Genomic DNA, 24,229 nt, shown 5'->3' on the forward strand with positions numbered 1-24,229 from the left:
AGACCTAGACACTGAAGTGAAGATAGTGGAGACAGGTCTCCTTAGATATTCTATGAGGTCAATGGGTTGGCAAGGAGCTACCGATTAATCTAATGATTAGTCTTCCTGAACACTGGATGGTAGGGGCAAGGAGTCTGACTTTGAAAGGTGAAGAAGCCTTTAGATGAGGCTTGCCCTTTTGTCTTTTTTGGATTACTCCTTCTGTTTATCTGCTGACAGTCAGAGGCTGAAACATCTCTTGGTACCTGGGTTGTGGGTAATCGAGGGTGAAGGAGTATCACTCGACATAAAAGATGTGTCTGGAGAACAACCCAGGATGGATACTTGAAAGAAGAAACATCTCCCACCAGTTCTACAGTTTGACAGGGATCGACATCTTATGTCTGCCAGTTGTGTATAGATGTGGGAGCCCAGCTACCTGACTTTGCTTTGTCGTGGATCCATTTTAGCTTGCTTGGGTATAGGAGAAGAGCTTGGCTTCGACTTGCAGGCCTGTGCCCTTTTACCTGGAAAAACATGCTCTGTTTTATTCATTTTACCATTGCTTGCAGTTTTTGCATTTAAGGAGAAATGTTTTTATTTTATAATCAGTTGACATTCCGTGAAAGCATCATTATCAGAGATCTACGTATTGGATTGTCATCATGTCCTTTTGCTTCACGTTAGACAAGAACAGAATGTGAACATGTCGGGCATTTTGTTATGATATTACCAACACAAGTTTGTGCATAGAATCTAACGCTTAGGTATATACCCGCGTCAGGTTGTCTGCATGGACAATAACATGGGCCCTATAAAACACTGCGAGACCAAGGTCATTAGAGGGGGTTTCTCCTAGGATGTTTCATCTATACAGCATGTCACTTTGCAGCAGACCTCAGCCTTTGTGTCTCTGTGAAGCCCTATTTGGAGACTGGAGGCCGAGCTTGTTCTAAGGTGATGGGGATTGGGGTGCCTTTCATAGATATGGCTTGGGCAAATTAGGTTTATCATGCCTTGCCCTCTTTAGGGTAGAAAATACGCTTTAGGGAGGAATTTGCTTACTCTTGTGTTTTGCAAAATGTTAGGATTGTTCATATTCACATCGCTTATTTTCACAGTCCTGATTTTGTTTCTTGTCATTATCCTAATCATTGCAGCTCATGCATTTTAGATTCATATGCATTTTAGAATGCATTTTGCATTCATAGATTGCAGTCTTTTCAATTAATGTATTGAAACTGTCCTACATCTTCATTCTTGCCTGTGTGTGTGTGGGTAAGAGACTAATTTCTTATGAGAGAAAAGGGTAAGACTTGTTGCACTGCGATTTCCCTGAGAGGATTTCAGAGTCCATGCGCTAGGCTGCCAGAAATCACCTTTACTATTTTGGTTTAGGTAAGGTGCTGCTAGAAAGCTGGAAGGTTGGGCTGACCGCTGCCAACTGGTGTATAGTGACTCATATGCCTATAATCAGAGGCGCTGCCTCCCCTAATCCAGCAGTCTTGTAAAGATACAAGAGTCCCTACAACACTTTCAGTTTCAAGTCCTCTGTTACCAAGGAAGGGACTTTTCTCAGTCTGTACTACAGGGTTGCTGTCTGCCTGACTGCAAGTCTCCCAGTGAGGAGAGGACTTCTGTTCAAGTCTCAATCTCTTTCTGGAGGAGCTGCATACCTGCCCTTAAGCACCTAGAAGCCTGCTTGCATTCTGAGGGAGGGAAGGAGACTTCCTACCCTGTAAGAGGAGCCAGAGGAGATACTGTCCAAGAAGGAGTGAGGTCCAGCATGTCCCTGGTGGCTGCGTAGTGCTCAGAAGAAGTAGACCGCTGGAGAGCGATCCAGGAGGCCTTCGGTGTCCGTGTCAGCATTCCCAGACTCTCCCACCGGTTCAAGCCAAAAACTACTTCTTGGCTGTAGCTGTGTATTGCTAGTTAGTCAGTGTGAGGTTGCATCTGCTGAATACCTATCTGGCCGTTCTGGGGTGTATCTGCCAAATTCCTGATCAGTCCATGTGGGGCTCCATCTGCAAAATCTGTGGCTAGCCTGTGTGGAGGGGATCCATCTGTGGTGAAGCTGGCTCTGGTGTGGGTGGCAACAGGCAGCTGTGAGTGGGAAAGGAACTGCACTTGCTGTCAGGATGGGATGGCAAAATTTCAGGTCTGTCAAGCTTCAGGCAACCACGAACAAGAAGCCGAGCGAGTGCGCCACTGACTGCAGACAAAGAAACTTCATGAAAGGCATGCGTTCCAAGCACTAGGTGTTCTGAAATCAACCTGACTGGACTGAACTATCCCATGAGCTGATAAAAGACTGAGTGCACATACTCATCGGGGTGATCGAACTGCACCTGTTCTGTATTCCTGGTACTCTTAGAGAGGGAGGGAGAAAAAATAAAATAAAATACAAAAGACACCCCAGGAATGGGGGGAAGAGAACTTGGAGATAATGAGGACAGAAAAAGGAAGTGGAGGTTTGTACAGCTCCTATCAACATCGCTCTTAAACTTTTATTTATTGATGTACTATCTAGTATTAAGTGTAACAATTAAAGTACTTTCTGTTTCTCAAAGGTAAGCACTGGCTGGACATTCACTTCATTGGGTCTGTTGATTGATTGTTGAGCTGAGTTCGAGCACTCCCGCACTACATTTCTGAGGCGCCTGTGACTATTCTACCTTACTGTCCTGAGAGTCAAATGCAGAAAGGGTTGCATTTTGCCTAGTTTCCAGAGTCACAATAGGATGGGTCCTGGGACATCAGAGGCAAACAATTTCAACCCCCATATTGAGCAGCCTTTGCTTGCTTCGTGGCCCTCCTTGAAAAGAGTGTAACCAGAGGAAATCTTGCAAGGGATGGCAAAGGAACAAAGGATTGGCAGTGGGCATTTTGAGGTGTGACTAGGTTTTTTTCCAGGAACTCACAAAACTTTTACTCAAATATACCTGGACAGCTCTTATTTGCGCAACTTTCCTGTTGCATCCTTTTAAAGATTTTGAGAATGCCAGAAAGTTGTAATTCTAAACGAAATAGTAAACCAGGAGGTGCATATTTATGACTTTCATTGTAAATTGAGAGCTTGTTTCTCTTTTCCTCTGTTCCCTTACACACCATGAGTCTGCACTTTTAAAAACAGGTTTAAAGTTCAGTGTTAATTGATGTATCATAAAATTGAAACTTATTGTAATAGTATAAAATCTTACCTCCACCATCCCAGCCGGGACACTTCTGTGAAAACGCCAGATTAGCAGTTCAATCCAGTGGTTGTTGGTTATTATTTCTTATTGGGATTTGGGCCTGCTTTAGAACTCGGCGGATGGGTTACTGGACGGGTTACTCCGTCATAACGGTGACGGGTATCCCTCCGCCCAAATCTAAATCCCATAGCATATAATGGGATTTATATTTCAGCAGGTGGGATATCCGTCACTGTTGTGATAGAGTAACCCGTCCACCGCGTTCAAAACCAGACCCTTAGTCTTGGACTCTCAAAGAAAATATCTCATGCAATTACTCTAATTTGTTTGTGGTACATTAAGTTTCAAAGAAGGCAAGGCTGTGATCAGAGGTGTGGGCAGCTTACAGAAATACAGTAATGGAGAGTAAACAGATGGCTATGGGTCACAGTATGCAGCATTCCAAGAGTAGGAAATCTAGAGGACAGAGAATGGGTAAGGAGAGTGTAATTTGATGGAAACAAGGAGCAGGAACAATCAATAGATTTGAGTCCAGGTCAATTTTTCTTGCAGGGATTTGGAATATAGTGGGGGGAGGTTGTTTTAAGATATCATCCATCTGAGGGTATAAACATTGTAGGTGAAGGGCTGATGGTTGTCACATGTGCAGGTGCTGTATGCTGTTGCACCATTGATGCTCTGTTTGGCCGCCAGAGGTGTTGAATCTTGGTCCTTTGATAGGTAACTTTAATAGTAAAGATTATTGCTATTCCTTTTGACTTGCCATTCAGTTCTTTATAATGTGATGTACTGTTTTATGTGGTAAGTCCTGATAACTGGTCCCCAGGGTTTGGCATTATGAATTGGAGGAGTGAAACCTTCTTTGAAATTTGTAGTAATCATTGAATTCTGAGAACTGAGAAATGCAGCTCTATCGATAGGTTCCCTAAGGAAAGGAACAATGGAAATTGATCTCTTGCAATTATGCTCTTCTTGGTCCAAATTCTTCTTTTTTTTTTTTTTATACCTATTCATTTTTTATTGATTTAACATTGCGTAACAAAACGTGCTTACAAAGTAATATAACTTTCTACGTTCCAATCACACTGCCCAGGTGAGGCATTAACAGTTCTTTTCGCAGGACAAAATGAAACTGCAGTACAATCATAAGGTTGGATGGATAAACACATGCTCTTCCAGACCAACTTTACATGGCTAGGCCTTCCCAGCTGTGGAGGGAGGTTGATGCAGCCACCATCCCCAGATTTGGCATGCTTTTCAGGGTAGCCCAGGGTTTTATATTCTGACTCCTGGGCCACCACGCTCTTGTCCGTGATTCTACATCAGTGTGCACTGGGAGTGGTAGTGGGAGCTCTCTGGTATCTCGCTATATCCCTCTTAGCGAGTACTAGTCCTGTAAATGCGAACCTCCTCCATAAACTTTCTCTAACTTTCTCAGGCATTATATGTAGCAAGGTAAGTAGGGGGTCTACAGCGTAGGCCTCCCACTGACCCACTCAATAACCCTGTGTATTTTTTACCAATACCCCTGCATCCATGTGCATTCCCACTCCATATGGAAGAAGGTAACCTTACTCAAGTGACATTGGTGGCAGAGGTCATCCCTACTTTTAATTAATTTTAAATGAGGTGGTATATAGTATATTTTATGAAAGAACTAAGGGGGTCATTCTAACTTTGGCGGGCGGCAGAACACCTCCGAGACCCTGCTATAAATTGATTTTTAGTAGGTGAACCCCTAGCAGAGTGGATCTGGCAGGGTGCTAGTCTGTGGGGATTCTGGTAGCAGAGGGGCCTCAAAGAAAGGGTCTCAATATATGCCATTGATCTCCTATTTATAAAGAGCCTTCCGCACTCAATTCCTAGATTTTCCACATGTTATGGGGCTACATGTATGCCCACTATAGGCAACCCCCCCCCACACTAAATGCCTATATGTCCCCAATAAAAATAGCCACTAACATCAAATTGTTAGGCATAATGGTCACATCCGATCTCAGTATAGCGCCACTGCTATACTGCTTGGTCCTCTTGTCAGGCTGGGAATCCTTGGTATATTAACCAAGTGGAAACTAGATGGATGGGCCAAGCTACCACTCACAGTATGGGGTGAATAGCCCTCTTCAGGATGATTTCCTTGCCCCATATCCTACATATCATTCAGCATTCTCCTTCAGCAATTTTCTTACTGGATGTAGGTTTCACTTTGTTTCTTGTGAGCCGGTGAGATTCAATGAGCCTCTTTTGACAAATGTACACAGGCTACCCTTGATACTGGGCTATGAACCCCTACTCTTCTGTTGTATTGCTGGGTATCCCAGCTTATCTCACTAAATGCCTGGCTGTTTTGTGATAGCGGGGACACAGCTGTGCACTTGTGGTGAAGTATTCTTCAACAGTTTGACATATATTCATTGTTGTCTGGCACTTCGGTCGCTCAAAAACTCCCTGAATCTCCAGAATCGCAAACGAATCCTGGAAGGTGCAGTTAAACATATTGACTGCAGTTAAACGTATTGGCTGCAGAGACACCCTGTGACATGGAACCCTTCTTAAACAAGCAGGTTCACGGGGCTTTCAGGCTTGAGACATTATTGGCATCTCCAAGCTGGGTTATATCTGGGCAACCAATCCTATGAAATCATTTGAACAATTGACAGCCAAGTTCACTCTTCATAGGAGTTAATCTTTTTGGTACCTTCAACTCAGACATGCATTGGAGTGTTAGGTGACGAACTTGGAGTCAATGCCATTCCTAAATAACAATGGAACTTGTGGGGTAAATAAGAATTTCAAGAGGTTACTGGTCACTCATCTTTAGTTCACCAGACCCATTCTTGAGTCTCAGGGAGACGTGGGTGACAGATCTTGGAGTCCAAGATGATAAGGAGTGGATCGAAGCAAAAAGTATCTACTGACCATCTCCACTTGCCCAGGTCTTATACAATTTAGATACCTGCACCAATTCTACTTTCACCCATCTGGACTGTTACAGATAGGCAGGTCCCTTCAGCCACATGCTTGTGGTGCAACAATGTGTAAGGTTCTTTCTTGCACACCATCTGGGGATGTCCGTTCATTGCTAAATACTGGTCACGAGTGCAGACATGCTTGGAAGGTACTGTGGGCCATTCTGCCTAACCCCAAAATTGGTTTGTTGGGAATCATGAGTGGTGCGAGGGGTAGCTGTAGCGTAAAAGTATTGATTGGGGGTTGGTTATTTTGTGCAAAACTTGCCATTGCAAGGGAATGGAGAAGTGTTGCTCCACTTTTCGTGAGGGAATGGATTGGGGGAATGGACAGGTGCACTTTGGCCAAAGAGATGTATAAAGTAAAAGGTGTCCAGTCAAACACCATAGACTCTAGTCCAGATGGACACAACAATCGGACTGGGCTGAGGCATCAGTACATTATATGATGTACCAAAGACATTGGGACTGCATAGTAGATGATTATAATTCTTCCTCTGTGATTGGAAAATGCCGTAGCAAGAAATATGATTTTAGCACTATTCATTATTTTTGGATATTCAAGTCCTGAATAAGCTGTAAAACGTTTTGACAACAAAAAATATATAATAATTAAACAAGCACAGCCAGCCTTACTCCTATGAAAAGTTAAGAAACATATATCCAAGACCATCAATGGTCAATATATACAAGATCCAGTCCAAGGCCAGGCCCTGGACTGGATCGCCTCCTTCCTCTCAAACCGATCCCAAAGAGTCTACCTCCCTCCGTTTCGCTCAGACCCCACCGAGATCATCTGCGGCGTACCTCAAGGCTCATCACTCAGCCCGACACTCTTCAATGTCTACATGAGCCCCCTCACTGACATCGTACACAAGCACGACATCATCATCACCTCCTACGCCGACGACACCCAACTTATACTCTCCATCACCAAGGACCCCGCCAGCGCCAAGAACAACCTACAAGAAGGCATGAAGGACGTCGCAGATTGGATTAGGCTCAGCCGCCTAAAGCTGAACTCTGACAAAACGGAAGTTCTCATCCTCGGCAACACCCTGTCCGCTTGGGATGACTCCTGGTGGCCCACGGCCCTCGGCACCGCACCGACCCCGCAAACCACGCCCGCAACCTCAGCTTCATCTTGGACCCTCTTCTCACCATGACCAAGCAAGTCAACGCCGTGTCCTCCGCCTGCTTCCTCACCCTCCGCATGCTCCGCAAGATCTTCCGCTGGATCCCCGCCGACACTAGAAAAACCGTGACCCACGCCCTCGTCACGAGCCGCCTGGACTACGGCAACACCCTCTATGCTGGGACCACCGCCAAGCTCCAAAAACGCCTGCAACGTATTCAAAACGCCTCGGCCCGCCTCATCCTCGACATACCCCGCAACAGCCACATCTCCGCCCACCTGAGACACCTGCATTGGCTCCCAGTCAGCAAAAGGATCACCTTCCGACTTCTCACCCACGCACACAAAGCCCTCCACAACAAGGGACCGGATTACTTCAACCGTCGCCTCAGCTTCTACGCCCCCACCCGTCTCCTCCGTTCCTCGGGCCTCGCGCTCGCTGCCGTCCCTCACATCTGCCGCTCCACGGCGGGTGGGAGGTCCTTCTCCTTCCTGGCAGCCAAGACCTGGAACTCCCTCCCCACCAGCCTCGGGACCACCCCGCATTCCGGAGACTCCTAAAAACCTGGCTTTTCGAGCAGCAGTAACCCCCCCGCCCCCTTTTTTTCCCCTAGCGCTTTGAGACCCGCACGGGTGAGTAGCGCGCTTTATAAATATTAATGATTTGATTTGATTTATATTTGCTTGGTTCTCTTATCTGGGTGGGAATCTTTGGTACATTTAACACAACAGTATTAAAGGATACATGTACTACATTACTACTCAAGCAGCCTGTTATCACAAGGAAACCAAGAGGTGAAAAGGCCTATCCTTCAATTCTGGACACTACCTTATATCGCACATCATGCTAGCAAGCCTTTTGGACCCGGTTCAGTGCTTTTCTGAGATCTCTGTTCTGCAAGTCATGTGGTCGGGTTGGCAAACTGCTGAATTTGGAACCTGGGCACCTTGGTATTCCACCTAAGTTTTAATCCTGGCTTTGGCACTTGCCTGAAAAATGTGTAATTATAGCCAATATCACATAATATTCTTGTGCCTAAAACTGAAAAAGTGTAAAATGTAATGCAATGTAAAATACCTGAAATATAATGTAACTCAGATGTGTAACCCCAGCTTGAGGCTTGATGAAGAGTCACTTCTGAAAATAATGTGACAAGGTAATCTGCTGCACTTGGACAACAACACAATTTAAATTCAGCTGGTCTGGAACTTCACTTTCTCTCAGTTTTAGGCCCATCCAGCTTTTCATAAAGGGTTCTCCCTGGACTAGTTGTTTGTGGGTAAAGTTATTAGCATCTGCTACCTACCCTCATGCATGTCACTAGCTACATTTATCAAGGACTAAAACATCACTTTTACAACCTGTAAAACCTGTGCTTCAAAGGAATGATTGCCTACACTCTAATTACCTTTGAAGTGATTGTTATTATTTTGATAATAGATGAGGGATGGTTTTCATTTTGCAGTAGTAGTACATTTTGGCCACAAAAATCACAGAAACTAGAGTATGGAATGATGTTCAAAGGGATGCAGATGCCATTATCTTTTTGTGTCCTTTGCTAAATACAAGAAACAGTTTATGCTTCTGAGTTGCGAGTGTTCTCAGTAGAACAGTCCAGAGGTTCTGCATTCAGTGCTCAAGTGGACTGTTGACTTACAAATGTATGTGGATAACCTGCAGCTTTTGTCCCGCTCAGACAGGAAGAAACTTGCTTTCCTAATCCAATCAATTCACCCCAAACCTGCCTGGGGTACAAGTCTCTCAAAGAATAAGGCATGTCCTTAAAGGGAGATAAACCCATGTTTTCCTTTTCCTTAGTTCACACAGTTGGAAGATGCACCTGTGTATTAGATAACCTATAGGTTGGGACGTACACAGATGATACCCAGATTATTCTTCAGCCAGAAGAGGACACAGGCTCAGCTAAAAAAAAAAAAAAATTTTTTTGCTTGTTAGTTTAAAGGACGAGTGGAAACTTTTTTAATCTTAACTCGGAAAACAGAGGTTTTAATTAAAGAAGTATCCTCAGTGGTCTGGTTCAATGATCAGGTTCTGCCCTATCCCAGTTATATTTTTTGATTATATATTGAATTATGCTGCACATATTGAAAAACGTACTTTTTCCTGCTTTCTCATTTTAGGACTTCAACAAAAATGCTTTTTACTGTCGTCCTCTCGCTTCTCTGCCATTTGTGCAATAGTGGTCGCTTGTTTAGATTATTGTAATGCACTTCATTTGACACTACTGGCTCCAAAAATTAAAATGTTTGCAAAACGTGCCAGCACGACCTTTGCTAAGTCTTCCTCGGTGGGCGCCTGATTGGCACCATTATTGAACTTCTCCATCAGCTCCCTGTTAATAAGTGTATTGTATAGAAAAGTCTCTGTAGTTGCCTCAAATCCATCTGTGGACAAACCCCTGCATATGTACACATTCTAATTATCCTTTATCATCCAGTCAACACCCTCGCTCTGAGTCTGCTTTTAGTTCTGTTCAAGGTTCGCAGATGTATGGCTGGTGGTCGGTCCTTCTTTCTTGCAAAGTTTCGTAACTCCCTACCCCTTTCACTACACCTTATTGCTGACTATCTGATTTTAAGGAAATCTTTAAGAACTTTTATATTCTCAGACCAATTTGTCTGCCGCACAATACTACAGTATTTTGTTTTACAGCTCCAGCTTGCACGTTGGATAGTCGTGCGCTATGTAAAATTGTTGGTGGTGTTTCCAAACTCTATGACCTAGATGTCATTTTTGATTAAGACCTGTCACATGTTAAAGCCATGAGCTGATCAGGAATATTATGTTATCCCTGATCAGAGCCATCACACTATTAAGAATAAATTATTGTTCTTCTGAAATGGAGGTACAGGAATGGATAATATACTGTTCTTCTAATGAACATGTCATAAGAGCAAAACCAAGTGCACGTATCCTTTTTAAAAAAATTTTTTAATATGTCTTTATTGCTTTTATACATAAGATAGTATAAATCACAACCCATTAATATATTCCCCAACCGTGTAATCCCTCCCTCCCCCGACGTGCACTGAGTACATTGAATACAGATCTTATGCCGGCCAGTCTCTGTGGTCCTGAGGTAGGTCAAAGTTTCACAGTGTTCATGGAGCAACTGTAGCAATCTGTTCGGAGTCCGAGCCCGAGATAGAATTGTCTTCCTCCGTAGTAGGGGCGTCCACCTTCTTAAATTATCCCGCAGTAAATCCCAATGTGTTGCATTCTCCCTGGGTCTTTGGCCCCGTAGGGCTTCTTTCATTAACACAGTACTCTCAATTTCCACCCACTTTTCTAGTGCACCTTGACATCTACTTGCTATTGGGCCCCCTGGGTCTTTCCAGTGTGAGGTTATCTCTCTTTTTGCTAATATCAGGGCCAAGTCTATAAATTTGTTTGAAGTTTTGTGTGACGAGGGGTGCGGGAAATCCCCTAAAATTGCTGCTAAGGGGTTTGGAGTTAGAGGTCTTTCAGTAGAGCTGGCTATTATCCTGAATACTTCTGTCCAGTAGGAACTAATCTGAGAGCAGTTCCATAACATGTGCATTAGGTCTGCCGCTGGTTCGGAGCATCGCGGTCAGAAAGAGTTATTTGCGTTATATATTTTGGTTATCATTTGGGGGGTAAGATAGGCTCTATGGAAAATGTATATGTTTATCAGTTTAAATCTCGCATTCCTGGAAACGTTATAGACATGGGCTGCTATTCTGGTCCATTGGGTATCTTCCAATGGGGTATCAAGATCTGTTTGCCATTTTGCTTTGAGTTTGTTAAGTGGAGTGCAGATGCTGTTCTGCATGAGTTTATATGTTCCTGAGATTATTCCCCTTTGATCTCCAATGGAGCAGAGGAGTTCGCAACCCAGTGGATCAGGAGTTTGTTAATACCTGTGCCCCATAGTTTTGGGATAATTCTAATGAGGGCACCATAGGTGAGAAATAAATCGGGTGGGAGGGTAAATCTGTCCTGCAGTTCTGCGAAGGAGCAGAGTTTCCCATTAAGAAACAGGTCGCCTAAATTTGTAATATTGAAAGGGGCTAATTTATTATTATGTTTGGTGATTTGAGTACCTGGTGGGCAATTCAAAGACTCTAGAGGTCTTAGTGTGCGATCGTGTGAGGTAGAGATCCCAGCAATATCTAGCGGCTTCACACTCCAAAGGGAGAGGCTCTTTTGATTTCTTGGGGTTCAATACTATACGTAAGATTTTTCCTAGTGAACAGTTTAAAGGTATCTGTAGATCTTTTTTCAACTGTGGGTTTATTAATCAGTTTCGCTGCCATTGAAGCTGTCCCGCCCAATAGTAAATTTCTAGGTTAGGCGCAGCTAGTCCTCCCTCCGATGTAGGTCTTTGTAGCTTGTGCAATGCAATTCTGTGTCTGTTAGGTCCCCATATAAAGCTTGCAATTAAAGAGTTTGTGTTCTTAAATACCGAACTCGGGATTATTAGAGAGAGCGTAGAGAAGTAATATAGGAGTCTGGGCAGTACTATAATTTTAAGCAGAGTGACTCTCCCTGCGACTGTAAGAGGCAGGGTGCTCCAGAATTGCATGCTAGATTTGATTCCCCTAATTGTTCCATGTATATTCCCTTCTAGCATATCTTCAACTGAGTGATAGATGTTGACTCCCAGATATTTAAAGGTGTTTGGGGACCAGGGCAAACCCCTAGTATAGGATGGCTCCCATGTGTCCCTGAACGCCGGAAAGATGGAAGACTTCCTCCAATTAGTCTGGAGTCCTGAGGCAGAACCGAAACTTTCAAGCATTTCTATCGCCCCAGGAAGATAGGCACTCAGGTTCTTGAGGAAAAGTAGCATGTCATCAGCATAGAGGGCTATGTGATGTGTCCAATTATTAATCAGGATGCCCTCATAGTATCTTTTGGATCTAGCAGTTTTTGCAAGGGGTTCGACCGCTATAGCGAACAGAAGGGGGAGAGTGGGCAGCCCTGTCTGGTCACCCTTCCCACGGTGAAGAACTCAGAAATGGTGCCACCCGTGCGAACTCTCGCTGTGGTGTTTGTGTACAATAATTTTGTCCATCGAGTGAAGCCCTCTCCCAGGCCCAGTTTTAACATTACTTGTTCCAGGTAATCCCACCTCAAGCTATCAAAGGCTTTTTCAGTGTCTATTGAGATTATTGCTGCGTGTGGTATGGAATTAGGCTCGGAGTGGAGAATGGAGACTAGGCGTCTGATATTTTGCGCTGTACTGCGAAGAGGGATGAAGCCCGATTGATCCTGATGAATCAATGAGGACATGAAGGGTAAGAGTCTGTTAGCTAGTATCCTGCTTAAAATTTTGTAATCTAGGTTCAACATATAGAGAGGACGGTATGAGCGGACACCTGTGGCAGGTTTTGCAGGTTTCAGTAATGGGACCATTATGGCTTTGTTGGTGGATTGAGGTAATTTATTATTATGCCACGCTTCTGTATATACTGTGCAGAGTCTAGGTGCTAGTGTATCCTGATATAATTGATAGAACTGTGATGGAAGACCGTCTGCTCCCCGTACTTTGCCCTTCGCCATGCTTTGTATTGCAGCTTTAATTTCCGCTATCGAGATAGGGGCAGCTAGGGTTGCACTCTCTTCTATTCCCAGTCTAGGGAGGGCAAGTGACTTCAATTCTGTGATCTGAGAGCTATTAATTGAATCAGTGGGTGGGGCATAAAGGGAGGAGTAGTATTCGTAAAAGCAGGTGTTAATTTCTTTTTGGCTGAGTACTCTGTCACCTGGGGTCCCCTCAATTTTGAGTATAATAGTTTGTTGTTTGGAGGGTTTGGCTAACCACGCCAATAGAGCGCCTGCCTTATCTCCTTCAGCGTGCTGTCTACTTAAGTACTGTTTGTAGTTGAAGTGAGATAGTCGGAAATTTACTTCCACTATTTTTGTTTTAGTTTCCCACAAAAGAGGGAGCAGCTCAGGGTGTGAGGGAAGGTTGTGTTCTGTGATTCTTAGGGAGTCTTCAAGTTTTTTAAGCTCAGAATCGATAGCTCTTTGCACACCTACACTTTCCCCGATACAATTGCCTCTGGTTACTATTTTAAAGGTTTCCCATTCTAATGTTGTAGTGGAAGCTGTTTCTGCATTTAGTTTGAAGTAGTCTTTAATGCTATTGTGGAGGAAGTGTTTAAAGGCCTCGTCTTCTAAGGATCCCGCTCCCAATCTCCATGAGGGTGATCACAGGCTTTTCCCTATGCCAGTCAAATGAAATCAGTAATGGATTGTGGTCTGAAATGGTACGGCTCAGATATTCAGCCGAGACTACGACGGGTAGTAGCTCTGGAGAGGCTAGTACAGTGTCTAGTCTAACGTGTAGGTCATGTACAGCTGAATAGAAGGAGTATTCTCTATTATGCAGGTTGAGGTGTCTCCAGCAGTCTCTAATTTGCCAGTGTTGTTGCCATTCCTCAAAGGAGTTAGCAGTTTTTAGTGTTTGAGTATGTGAGGGGGGGGGCGGGAGGGTTTGATCTGTCCATATTGATATCTGTTTTGCAGTTAAAGTCCCCACCTATTATTTTCGGGTTCTCTAGGATTCGGACTCCGCTCCCTAGACAGAGTGTCAAAGAATTTCTTTTGATCCTGGTTCAGGGCATACAGACCTCCTATGGTTATTTCCCTTCCATCTAACCTTCCTGATATAACAACGTATCTACCTTCTTTGTCTAGATTTGAGTGAAGGGCTTGGAATGGAACGCCAGGACGTATCCACACCAGAACTCCTCTTGCAAACGCCGAGTAATTAGTAGCAAATATTTGGCCTCTCCATCTCTTCCTAAGCGCCCTAACCTCCTGTTCTAGCAAATGAGTTTCCTGCAGAATAGCAATGTGGGCTCCTCTGAGTTTAAGGTAGCTGCACACCCTACATTGCTTGGCAATATTATTTAACCCCCTGACATTCCAGGTTATTAATTTGTATTTTGAAGTCATATTCTTGATTTACTAGTTGTTGGCTACTATTAGGGGATGAATCCAAGAGTAGTTTGCTGCTACCAAAAGCTATCAGGTGTTTAGGACTAGAGATATTGACCATTCTAGGCCTCGGTGCATGTATTCCCCCTAAAACTAACTGAATAAATATAACTCCCAACTCACACTCCCCAGGACCGGTTACTAAAACTCTTCCCGTCCAAACTGTTAACAATCCTATTCTAATATCCTATAGGTGAGTGGCGTGGCTGGGGCCGAGAGCGCGCGCTCAGAGCCTCTCCCGGGGCCCGGCCGCAACATGGAAAGCTCAATGTGGAGTCCGCTTTTAACACATGAGTTCACTAGCAGTGTTCCTAAGCTAGTAATGAGCAAGATCCAACATCGGAGTAACTTTTTTCTTTAAGTTACTCACGGTCAGGGTGGGCCGAACAAAGAGCAGTCAGATAATTTCTTCCGAGGTTCCTGGAGTTATTATAGGTAGGCTGGTGGCAGTGTCTCGTGAGGATATTGATGTGCCCCCGCAGCTGGAGTCCGGGTCTGAGAGGTTACCAGAGGACCTAGGTTTGTGGCAGGGACCCCGGCTAAGGGCGGCGGCCACGTCCACAGCGTCTCGCATTTCCTGAAGAGACTGATGCTTAGGGGGTGCTGCCCCCGAAATCCGCCTAGAAGAGCGACTGCGTTTCTTTCCTGGTTCGCGGGGGGGTCCGGGTGGGAGAGCCGAGGCGGACAGGTTCAAGGTTTCCAGCCACTCGCCTACCTGTTGCGGTGAAATGAAGAAATGCCTTTTACCTTCGCATTCTATTCTGAGCTTGGCAGAGAAAAGCATTGCATATTTTATCCCATTTTCTCGTAGGGTGCATTTGTGACTGTGAAACGAGGCTCTTTGCACCTGAGTTTCTCTTGTGAAGTCTGGGAAGATCATAACCCGCTGATTATTGCATAAAGTTTCGCCTAGTTGTCGTGATTGGGCGAGTATATAGTCTCTGTCTTTGTAATGTAACAGTTTAGCTATAATTGGGCGTGGTCTAGTTCCTGGAGGTGGAGCTCTGTTGGGGATCCTATGAGCTCTTTCTATTGCGAAATAAGCTGAGAGGCCTTCAGGGGCCACTGTGTTTCTTATCCAGTTTTCCAGGAAGGTTTCTACGAGCTCGGTTTTCAGCATCTTCTGCTCTAGTTTCCAGTGTCTTAATGCGGGCTGTTATATGTGTTAGTTCTTTGGCTGTTGTTCGTTGTGCAAGGTCAACCGTGGATAGCGATTTTTCATTCGTCTCCACTCTCTCTTTCAGTTTGCGGTGGTCGTCTCGTAGTAGAGAGAGGTCCGACGATAGGCAGTCAATTTTTTTTCTCAAGTGCTTCCCGGGATTCTTTAAAAGCTAATAGGACCGTGTCCAAGGTTGTTTCTTGTGAATTCAGGTTATCAGAGCCAGCCAGGTTGGAGGGTTGTGTGGGTTGTTTCGTATTTGCAAAATCCGATTGGGGTTGGTCTTTACGCCTTTTGGGTTTCCCCATGATTAAAACCTTTGCTGTGCACGGAGAAGGTGAATCGAGTTTCTAGGCCACCGCAGGGGTCCGGTTGGATCACCTAATCCACCCCTGAGTCTCCGTCATCGGGGGGGGCTCCCTGCTTTTCCACTCCGCCTCCTCCCCTAGTTGGCACTGTCTGTGGAGTCCCGATGGGTCCCAGGTATGTGGAGGCGGCCAGGGCATGAGGGGAGCTCTATGATTCGATCTCTTGTGCGTCCAACCGGTATAGAGGTTGTGAAGCCGAGAACAGAGCTTGTCCACGGAGGGGGCAGGATGCAGGAGCAGGTAGTATGAGCCGCATCTGCACCCGCTGGGCTAATGAACCAAGCCCCTTAACATGTCGAGATATGGGCCGGGGCATTGTGGTCCAACATCCCCACTCCGTTTATAATTTCGGAGGAGACCCGGTGTGTGGACAGAACCAGTTTCTAATGGGGACTCCTGGGGGGTGAAACGGCTCCGGGGACCCCGTTACTCAAAGCACCCTCAGAGGGGAGGGCCTGGCTTCCCCTCTTCCTTCGGTGGCTCCAGGGGGGAATTCTTTTAATTTAGGCAGGAGGGATGGCGAGTATCCTTCGTGCTTCGAGTGCTCCTTTTTAAGTCTTTTGGGGGGCCCCAGAGGTCAGTCTCTTATTCACTTTAGTATTTGGGAGGACGGACTCCAGTCCGCTCCCCGCGCTCTGGTGGGGCCCCATCGCTTACCTCCACTCGCACTTCCTTGCCCTCATCAGTCCTCGCGCCTGCACAGGGACAAAAGCCCTCCCAGCTCGCTCCTCGAGTCGCTGCTTTCAGGTTCCGTACTCCACCTCTACTCCGGGCCTCCGTGCCTTTGTCTTTTTTGCCATACGCCGCCGCAAACACCATTGCCGCCATCTTGTTTCTCAAAGTTTTCCCAGGGACGCCCATTACACTCGCCCAAAGATGCTTTCGCAGGGGCAGAATCTCCAGGAACAGGGTCGCCCCCGATGCTGGGGGTCGACAGGGAATGGTCCCAGCGGGTCGCAAACGCTCCGGTGCGCTGTGTGTGGAGATACTGCCGGCCAGGCCCCGATCGCGACCCCGGAGCTCCTCATCGGCTGCCGGCCACGCCCTCCCAAGTGCACATATCCAGCTCTTTTTGCAAGAATTATGCCAACTGTCTGTGAAAGTTTGCCTTCTTTTTTAAAATTGTTGTAGTGATCTTAACTTTTGATCGATCTAGAAAACGATCCAATCTGTTCTCAAAACTGATTATTGTAATACCATACAACAACAAATGTGATTTCTCAGCATGAAAAAGCCCTAATTCTTCCCTTCACCTATTAGCTAAAATGAGGGAAAATTAGGACTTTGGGTAGGCAAAGAGTAATGTTTGCGAAAATAAATATATATATAAGATGAGATTCAACGTGATGGCATGATATGTGACGTAAAGGCAAATTGGAATTGTTAAATTCCAAATGATAGATTTCGTATTTGTTTAGAGCCATCCCTCTTGTTTTTCCAAACCTGTGTTGTGCAGCATTAAAAGCAGTTGTTTTCTGCTCCCTTTGAACTATATAATTGCTTTACAATTTAAAAAAAAAAAAAAAAGTTGGCTAAATCTATATGACTGTGCATCACGATTTTGTGTGCAGAGCTACCTCTGCTGCACTGTGGAGCAGTACTGTTTAACCATTTAACATTTGTTTCTCATAGGATGAAGAGAGAGGGTGCACAGATGGAACCTGGCAAGGGAAGCAATACTTTTCCTGTCTTCCAAAAAGAGGAATCTTTGTCAAGCTACAGGCGTGCCAACCAGATATGCGCTTCCATTCCAGCCAAGGCGCCCGGCCAAAGCCACTGGAGGCGAATGTTTTCAGTGAGTTTTTTAGTTATGTGATGGTTCATGGGCATAGCCAAGGTACCTGCTAGTTCATGAACTGTACTATTTGAATGGACTGAGCCTTCCATTCTCATTCCTTGTTGGCCTGGTTTAATCTTGTGTACAATTCACCTTTATGTATAGTTAAATAAGGAAAGCTATTCACAACCTAACAATGCAATTCTATTATAATCAACATAGAATCCTGCACAGGGTGGCGTGGCTTGGGAGCCGAAGATGGCAGACTCACCATGAGCTAGCTCCGCCTCCCTAAGGCCACAGTCATTCATAATCCTGCAACCTTGAGCACCCGGGGGGCTGGGGGGTGGCTTCTCCAACCCCGCTACAGCAGCAAGCCTTTGCACTCACAGAGAGCCAGTAATTGCATCTGGATGTCGCCCAGCGGAGCCCCTGGATGATGACGTTGCTTCACCCGGGCCTCATGGGGCCTGCCGGCCGCTCCTCCCCTGGGAGTCGGAGCTCCCTGTGGCGGTGTCTGGGCTAGTGTGAATACCGGGGGCCACCTGTGCAGGCCCTGAAACCAGAGGACTCCTCTCTGATCTAGTTGAGGTCCGGCTGATAGTGGGCTGGCCAGGAGGGTGTGCTCGCACTGCTCAGGCTGGCGCCCCCTCCCCTTCCTTCCCTGGCCAAGAGCATGGACCCAGCCGGGCCTCACAAGTTTAGAGCACCACTCCCCCACTGGGAGCGGGGAAGCGCAACAATGGTGTCGGGGTTGGCCGGCCGGGCCCGGAGGAGTGACTGTGGGACGAAGGGATGCTCATGGCCTCCTTATAGATGACAAGCGTGAGGCCCCAGTCTGGGGCACACAGCCTTCCATCGCCAGCAGCGGACCTGCATACGGAACTGGCAGCGCTTAACCCTGAGGCATCACTAGTGGCAGTGGGGCCTGATCAGGCCAGATGGGCCCTCAGGAGACCAGGCTGGAGGGCTTCCCCCCCCCCCTCCCCGTGAGACACCTGAACCATTGATGGTGGATCCCACGTTGGGGGGGGGGGGAGGACTTTCCCACCTGCCTGCCGGTGCACAGAGCTTGGTGAGACCAATCACCTGGTGTTGTGTGGGCCTCCGACATGACAACAGACATCGCTGGGCAGGGTTGCTTACGGATCGCCGCACGGAGACCATTGTCTAACATCGTGGGAGCCATTCAAATCACTGGAGCACCGAGCAAGCTAGGCCCTCCCCCGCCTGGGCAGGCACTTGTGACGACCCTCCTGGGCTGCTCCCAAAACATTCAAGAGCAGCACACATCGAGGCCGCACCATGGGCAGACAAAAAAGTCTCCAACTGCGCTCCTGCCCTCCATCACCGGCTCCCCACCAGGAAGCGCACCCTGAGTGTGAACCGGGAACCCTCAGGCCCCAGCACAGCCGATAAACTTATTGCCATCTTTCAAGCCATTGAATCTTCGAGATCCTCCGTAGAGGCCTGCATCAATGAAATAGGCGTGGAGTTTGGGCTTCTTCGTGAAGATCAGTGTAAACTGACAGCCAGGGTTACCGATGCAGAACATCAGCTTACAGATCTAACTCCATGACTATTGGCACGAGAGCAGATTTCTAAGAACATAGCGGACCGGGTGAAACACCTGGAGACGCGGGTCGAAGATGCAGAGGGCGGGGCCCAGTGCCAACAACATTCGCAACATGGGTCTCCTGGAGGCAGCAGAGGGCTCCCAACCAATGATAGACTTTCTGGAGACCTGGGTAAAAACATTCATGCCTGTCAGCTCCCTGGCCCCTCATTTCACTATGGAGAGGGCACACGGAGTCCCTGCCCGCAGGCCTTCCCCGGGATCACCCCCACACCTGGTGGTGCCCCAGTTGCTTTATCACAAGGACAGGGATGCAGTCCTTCAAGTGGCTAGACTAGCAGCACCCCTGCAGTGTGACAATAGCCGGGTCTCTGTGCTTCCGGATTATACGACACAAACCCAACGCAACCGCGCCTCCTTCCTGGTGGTGAAGCGCAGGCTTCGTGAACTGGCCATTCAATACTCCTTGCTTTTCCTGGTGAAACTAAAAAGTTTACTTGACAATTGAGCGCACTTCTTTGATGAACCCTCAGCTGCCTGGTACTGGATAGAAATTCACTTTGGGGGTGCCCGTAGACCTGCGCCCTGCCGGCCCGGCAGTGGCCTGTACCCAGAGGAGTACACAGAAGGGGGTCGCAGGGCAGGCGCCGACAGTCCGGGTCCAGTGCTCCATCTCCTAACTCATCCCGACATAGCCAACAATCAGCCCTCGATGAGGCCTTTGCAGTCCACCAGACCTTACTGCTCTGGGTCAAGCACTCCGGGCAGCAATACGGAGGGACACTCCAGCGACGACCTACCACTGGAATTAGGCCCAGAGGTGACACCACAACTTTAGAGCTCACAGCACCCACTCATAAGGCCACGCTGACACGGAGACGTACAGAGCCTGGAAACAAGTGTCTCCTTGTACTCTTTTCCGGAAATGCCTGAGACCAGGTGGCCCTCAACCTGCAAATTTGACGGAACGTGCAAAAACTCTCCAACTGCCCCCACCTTCAAGAAGGCATTATCTGGTTACAGTTTGGGGGTTAATCTGCAAGGCGTCAGGCCCTAGTTGCAGTTGTTTTCTGTTTGTTGTATTGACAATTTGTTGAACGCTCTTCCTTTACAGGGAAATGCTTACAGCAAAATTGGTGATTTGCGCCTAACACAATGGAGTCTCTGTTTTAGTCACCACCCCAACGCTTTCCCTCCCCTTCCACAGCCACACCAGTACCAATGTTGCCACGATACGGTTCCTCACACTTAATGTGAGAAGGATGCCGTCTGCCCAATGGCACAACTCCATATATGCATACCTCAAATGCCAAAACGCACAAATATACTTCTTACAGGAAGCCCATCGCATAGCAGGAGAGCTTCAGCTCCTTAGACGTTGCTGGAATGGGACCATAATAGCCACAACCTACTCAGCATTCGCAAAAGGGGCCCTTATTTGGCTCTGTCCAGGCACCCCATTCCAACTACACATGTCAATTGTAGACCGAGACAGATTATATGTGTTTGCCGAGGGATACCTCGATGGAGAGAGAGTGTTCCTAGGCAGCCTTTATGCACCCAACACAGATCAAGGCCTGTTCTGGACCCCCTTGTCTGAAACATTAACACAATGGGTAGGCATCCCCTGGCTCCTGGGAGGCGGCTACAATAATGTTTTAGACATCTCAATAGATCGGTCCCATACCCCCCTCCCCTCTGCCCCAACTCTTCAGTCCTCTTGGGCATTCTCCACTTGGGTTGACCAGTGGAGGCTACAAGACATTTGGAAGGACCGTAACCCACAAATCTGCCTATACAGGGAGTGCAGAATTATTAGGCAAGTTGTATTTTTGAGGATTAATTTTATTATTGAACAACAACCATGTTCTCAATGAACCCAAAAAACTCATAAATATCAAAGCTGAATATTTTTGGAAGTAGTTTTTAGTTTGTTTTTAGTTTTAGCTATGTTAGGGGGATATCTGTGTGTGCAGGTGACTATTACTGTGCATAATTATTAGGCAACTTAACAAAAAACAAATATATACCCATTTCAATTATTTATTATTACCAGTAAAACCAATATAACATCTCAACATTCACAAATATACATTTCTGACATTCAAAAACAAAAACAAATCAGTGACCAATATAGCCACCTTTCTTTGCAAGGACACTCAAAAGCCTGCCATCCATGGATTCTGTCAGTGTTTTGATCTGTTCACCATCAACATTGCGTGCAGCAGCAACCACAGCCTCCCAGACACTGTTCAGAGAGGTGTACTGTTTTCCCTCCTTGTAAATCTCACATTTGATGATGGACCACAGGTTCTCAATGGGGTTCAGATCAGGTGAACAAGGAGGCCATGTCATTAGATTTCCTTCTTTTATACCCTTTCTTGCCAGCCACGCTGTGGAGTACTTGGACGCGTGTGATGGAGCATTGTCCTGCATGAAAATCATGTTTTTCTTGAAGGATGCAGACTTCTTCCTGTACCACTGCTTGAAGAAGGTGTCTTCCAGGAACTGGCAGTAGGACTGGGAGTTGAGCTTGACTCCATCCTCAACCCGAAAAGGCCCCACAAGCTCATCTTTGATGATACCAGCCCAAACCAGTACTCCACCTCCACCTTGCTGGCGTCTGAGTCGGACTGGAGCTCTCTGCCCTTTACCAATCCAGCCACGGGCCCATCCATCTGGCCCATCAAGACTCACTCTCATTTCATCAGTCCATAAAACCTTAGAAAAATCAGTCTTGAGATATTTCTTGGCCCAGTCTTGACGTTTCAGCTTGTGTGTCTTGTTCAGTGGTGGTCGTCTTTCAGCCTTTCTTCCCTTGGCCATGTCTCTGAGTATTGCACACCTTGTGCTTTTGGGCACTCCAGTGATGTTGCAGCTCTGAAATATGGCCAAACTGGTGGCAAGTGGCATCGTGGCAGCTGCACGCTTGACTTTTCTCAGTTCATGGGCAGTTATTTTGCGCCTTGGTTTTTCCACACGCTTCTTGCGACCCTGTTGACTATTTTGAATGAAACGCTTGATTGTTCGATGATCACGCTTCAGAAGCTTTGCAATTTTAAGAGTGCTGCATCCCTCTGCAAGATATCTCTCTATTTTTTACTTTTCTGAGCCTGTCAAGTCCTTCTTTTGACCCATTTTGCCAAAGGAAAGGAAGTTGCCTAATAATTATGCACACCTGATATAGGGTGTTGATGTCATTAGACCACACCCCTTCTCATTACAGAGATGCACATCACCTAATATGCTTAATTGGTAGTAGGCTTTCGAGCCTATACAGCTTGGAGTAAGACAACATGCATGAAGAGGATGATGTGGTCAAAATACTCATTTGCCTAATAATTCTGCACTCCCTGTACTTTCACTATTCTGCCCGTCACGATTTGTACGTGTGCCTAGACAGATTCCTTTGTTCCTCTGAGCGAATTGCTCACATAGGACCCTGCCTAGGTAGTCTTATGTGGCTATCTGCCCACGCGGCAAACATCCTGCAGGTAGAGTGGGGTACTCCTTATCCCCCAGTGCCCCTCTAGAGGCTCCAGAAGGAAATCTTTGACGATCGATTGTTCACCAACTCCCACCTCACCCACATCACAGGATACTTTGCCGACAACCACAGCACGGCCACAGCAAGAGGCATAGAATGGGATGCATTCAAGTTGGTAGCTCGAGGGCACTGTATTCAGAATGTGACTGGAGTCTGGCGTCAATTATCGGGATCACTCAAAGAGGCCGAAAAGGATGTCACAGAACTCGAAAATATATCCCCCTTCGCCCCTCCACCCCAAGATGCGGCAGCCCGTGACACCCTGCTACAAGCCAAGAAGTGGCAGGCGGCCTTGGTAGAGCACCTCCGCTGCTGTAACTTTAAAGAATATATTGCCCATATTTACATGCAGGGAGATGACAAACCAAGCCACCTGCTGGCATGGCTGACCCGACAGGAGTGGCAACCCCCCACCAGAACAGAAATCGGATTGCCATCCGAACAGTTGCTGCACACTCAATCTGCCATACTACAGACCTTCCATACACATCACTCATTCCTCTACACACAACCAGTTGGCTCTTCAATAGCAGCATTGAATGGCTTCCTGAACCCCCTCACCCTCCCAACCATCCATGCAGCTCAGTGAGCAGAACTTGATAAGCTAATCACCATCAAGGAGGTGAAGCCGGCCATTCACGCTCTCGCTTGCAACAAGACCCCGGGCCTTGACAGGCTTCCCATTGAATTGTATCCGCACTACTCCACCATCCTGGCCCCCCGGCTAGCAGCAGCCTACAATGAAGCCTTGGTCCCAGGATCCCTCCCCAACTCCATGCAAGAATCTCTACTAATCGTGCTGCTAAAGCCAGACCGAGATCCCCCCAATCCCTCCTCCTACCGCCAGATAGCCATACTTGAAGCCGACTATAAGTCTTAGGCACACTCCTTGCCAACCGGTATCTACAGGTGCTCCCAAAACTAATGCACCCTGACCAAAATGTCTTTGTGCCCAGCCGTAACACCTCCGATAACATACGTCGTCTATTTCATGTGAGAGACCAGACCTCTCTGCAGTACCCCTGAGCCGCCTGTCTGATTCTAGACAATGAGAAGGCCTTTGACTCTCTCTCTTAGAAGTACTTGTTCTTGACCCTCCGAACAGTGGGACTCGAACCCTGCCTCCTCGCATACACCAAACTGCTATACATGACTCCCTCCCCATGGGTCCAGATAGGCCGCTCTTGTCCCCCTCCTTCCCAGTGAGCTGCGGCACCCGACAGGGATGCCCCCTGTCCCCAATCCTATTCTCCATAGCCATGGAACCTCTGGCACATCGCCTCAGACGGGATAGCCCTGCTTTGGGGGATACCACTAAATGGAAACACACATGCCATATCATTATATGCAGACAACGTCCTGCTTTACATCCAGGACACACAGGTCGACACCACCCCCCTGAAGGCCACTTTCCAAGACTTTGAAGTAGCGGCCAGTCTTCATGTTAACTAGGGACTGTCGTATATCTTCCCGTTCTGAAAAGAGGCACCACCGCACCCTGTCATCATAGGCCTTGCACCCCTGACTTAGCAGG

At 46.9% G+C, this 24,229-nt stretch overlaps 1 protein-coding gene across 1 annotated transcript in view; it reads left to right on the forward strand.

The window, feature by feature from the left end:
• Positions 1 to 24,229, forward strand: part of LOC138282888 (ubiquitin carboxyl-terminal hydrolase CYLD-like) — a 284,328-nt gene that overhangs the window by 167,194 nt on the left and 92,905 nt on the right. Inside the window, exon 7 of the mRNA XM_069220892.1 lies at positions 17,428 to 17,590. Within this exon, the coding sequence (XP_069076993.1) occupies positions 17,428 to 17,590 (163 nt within the window). The remainder of the gene's footprint in view (positions 1 to 17,427; positions 17,591 to 24,229) is intronic.

Source organism: Pleurodeles waltl, chromosome 2_2 (genome assembly GCF_031143425.1).
Source record: "Pleurodeles waltl isolate 20211129_DDA chromosome 2_2, aPleWal1.hap1.20221129, whole genome shotgun sequence".
Taxonomy (NCBI): Eukaryota; Metazoa; Chordata; class Amphibia; order Caudata; family Salamandridae; genus Pleurodeles; species Pleurodeles waltl.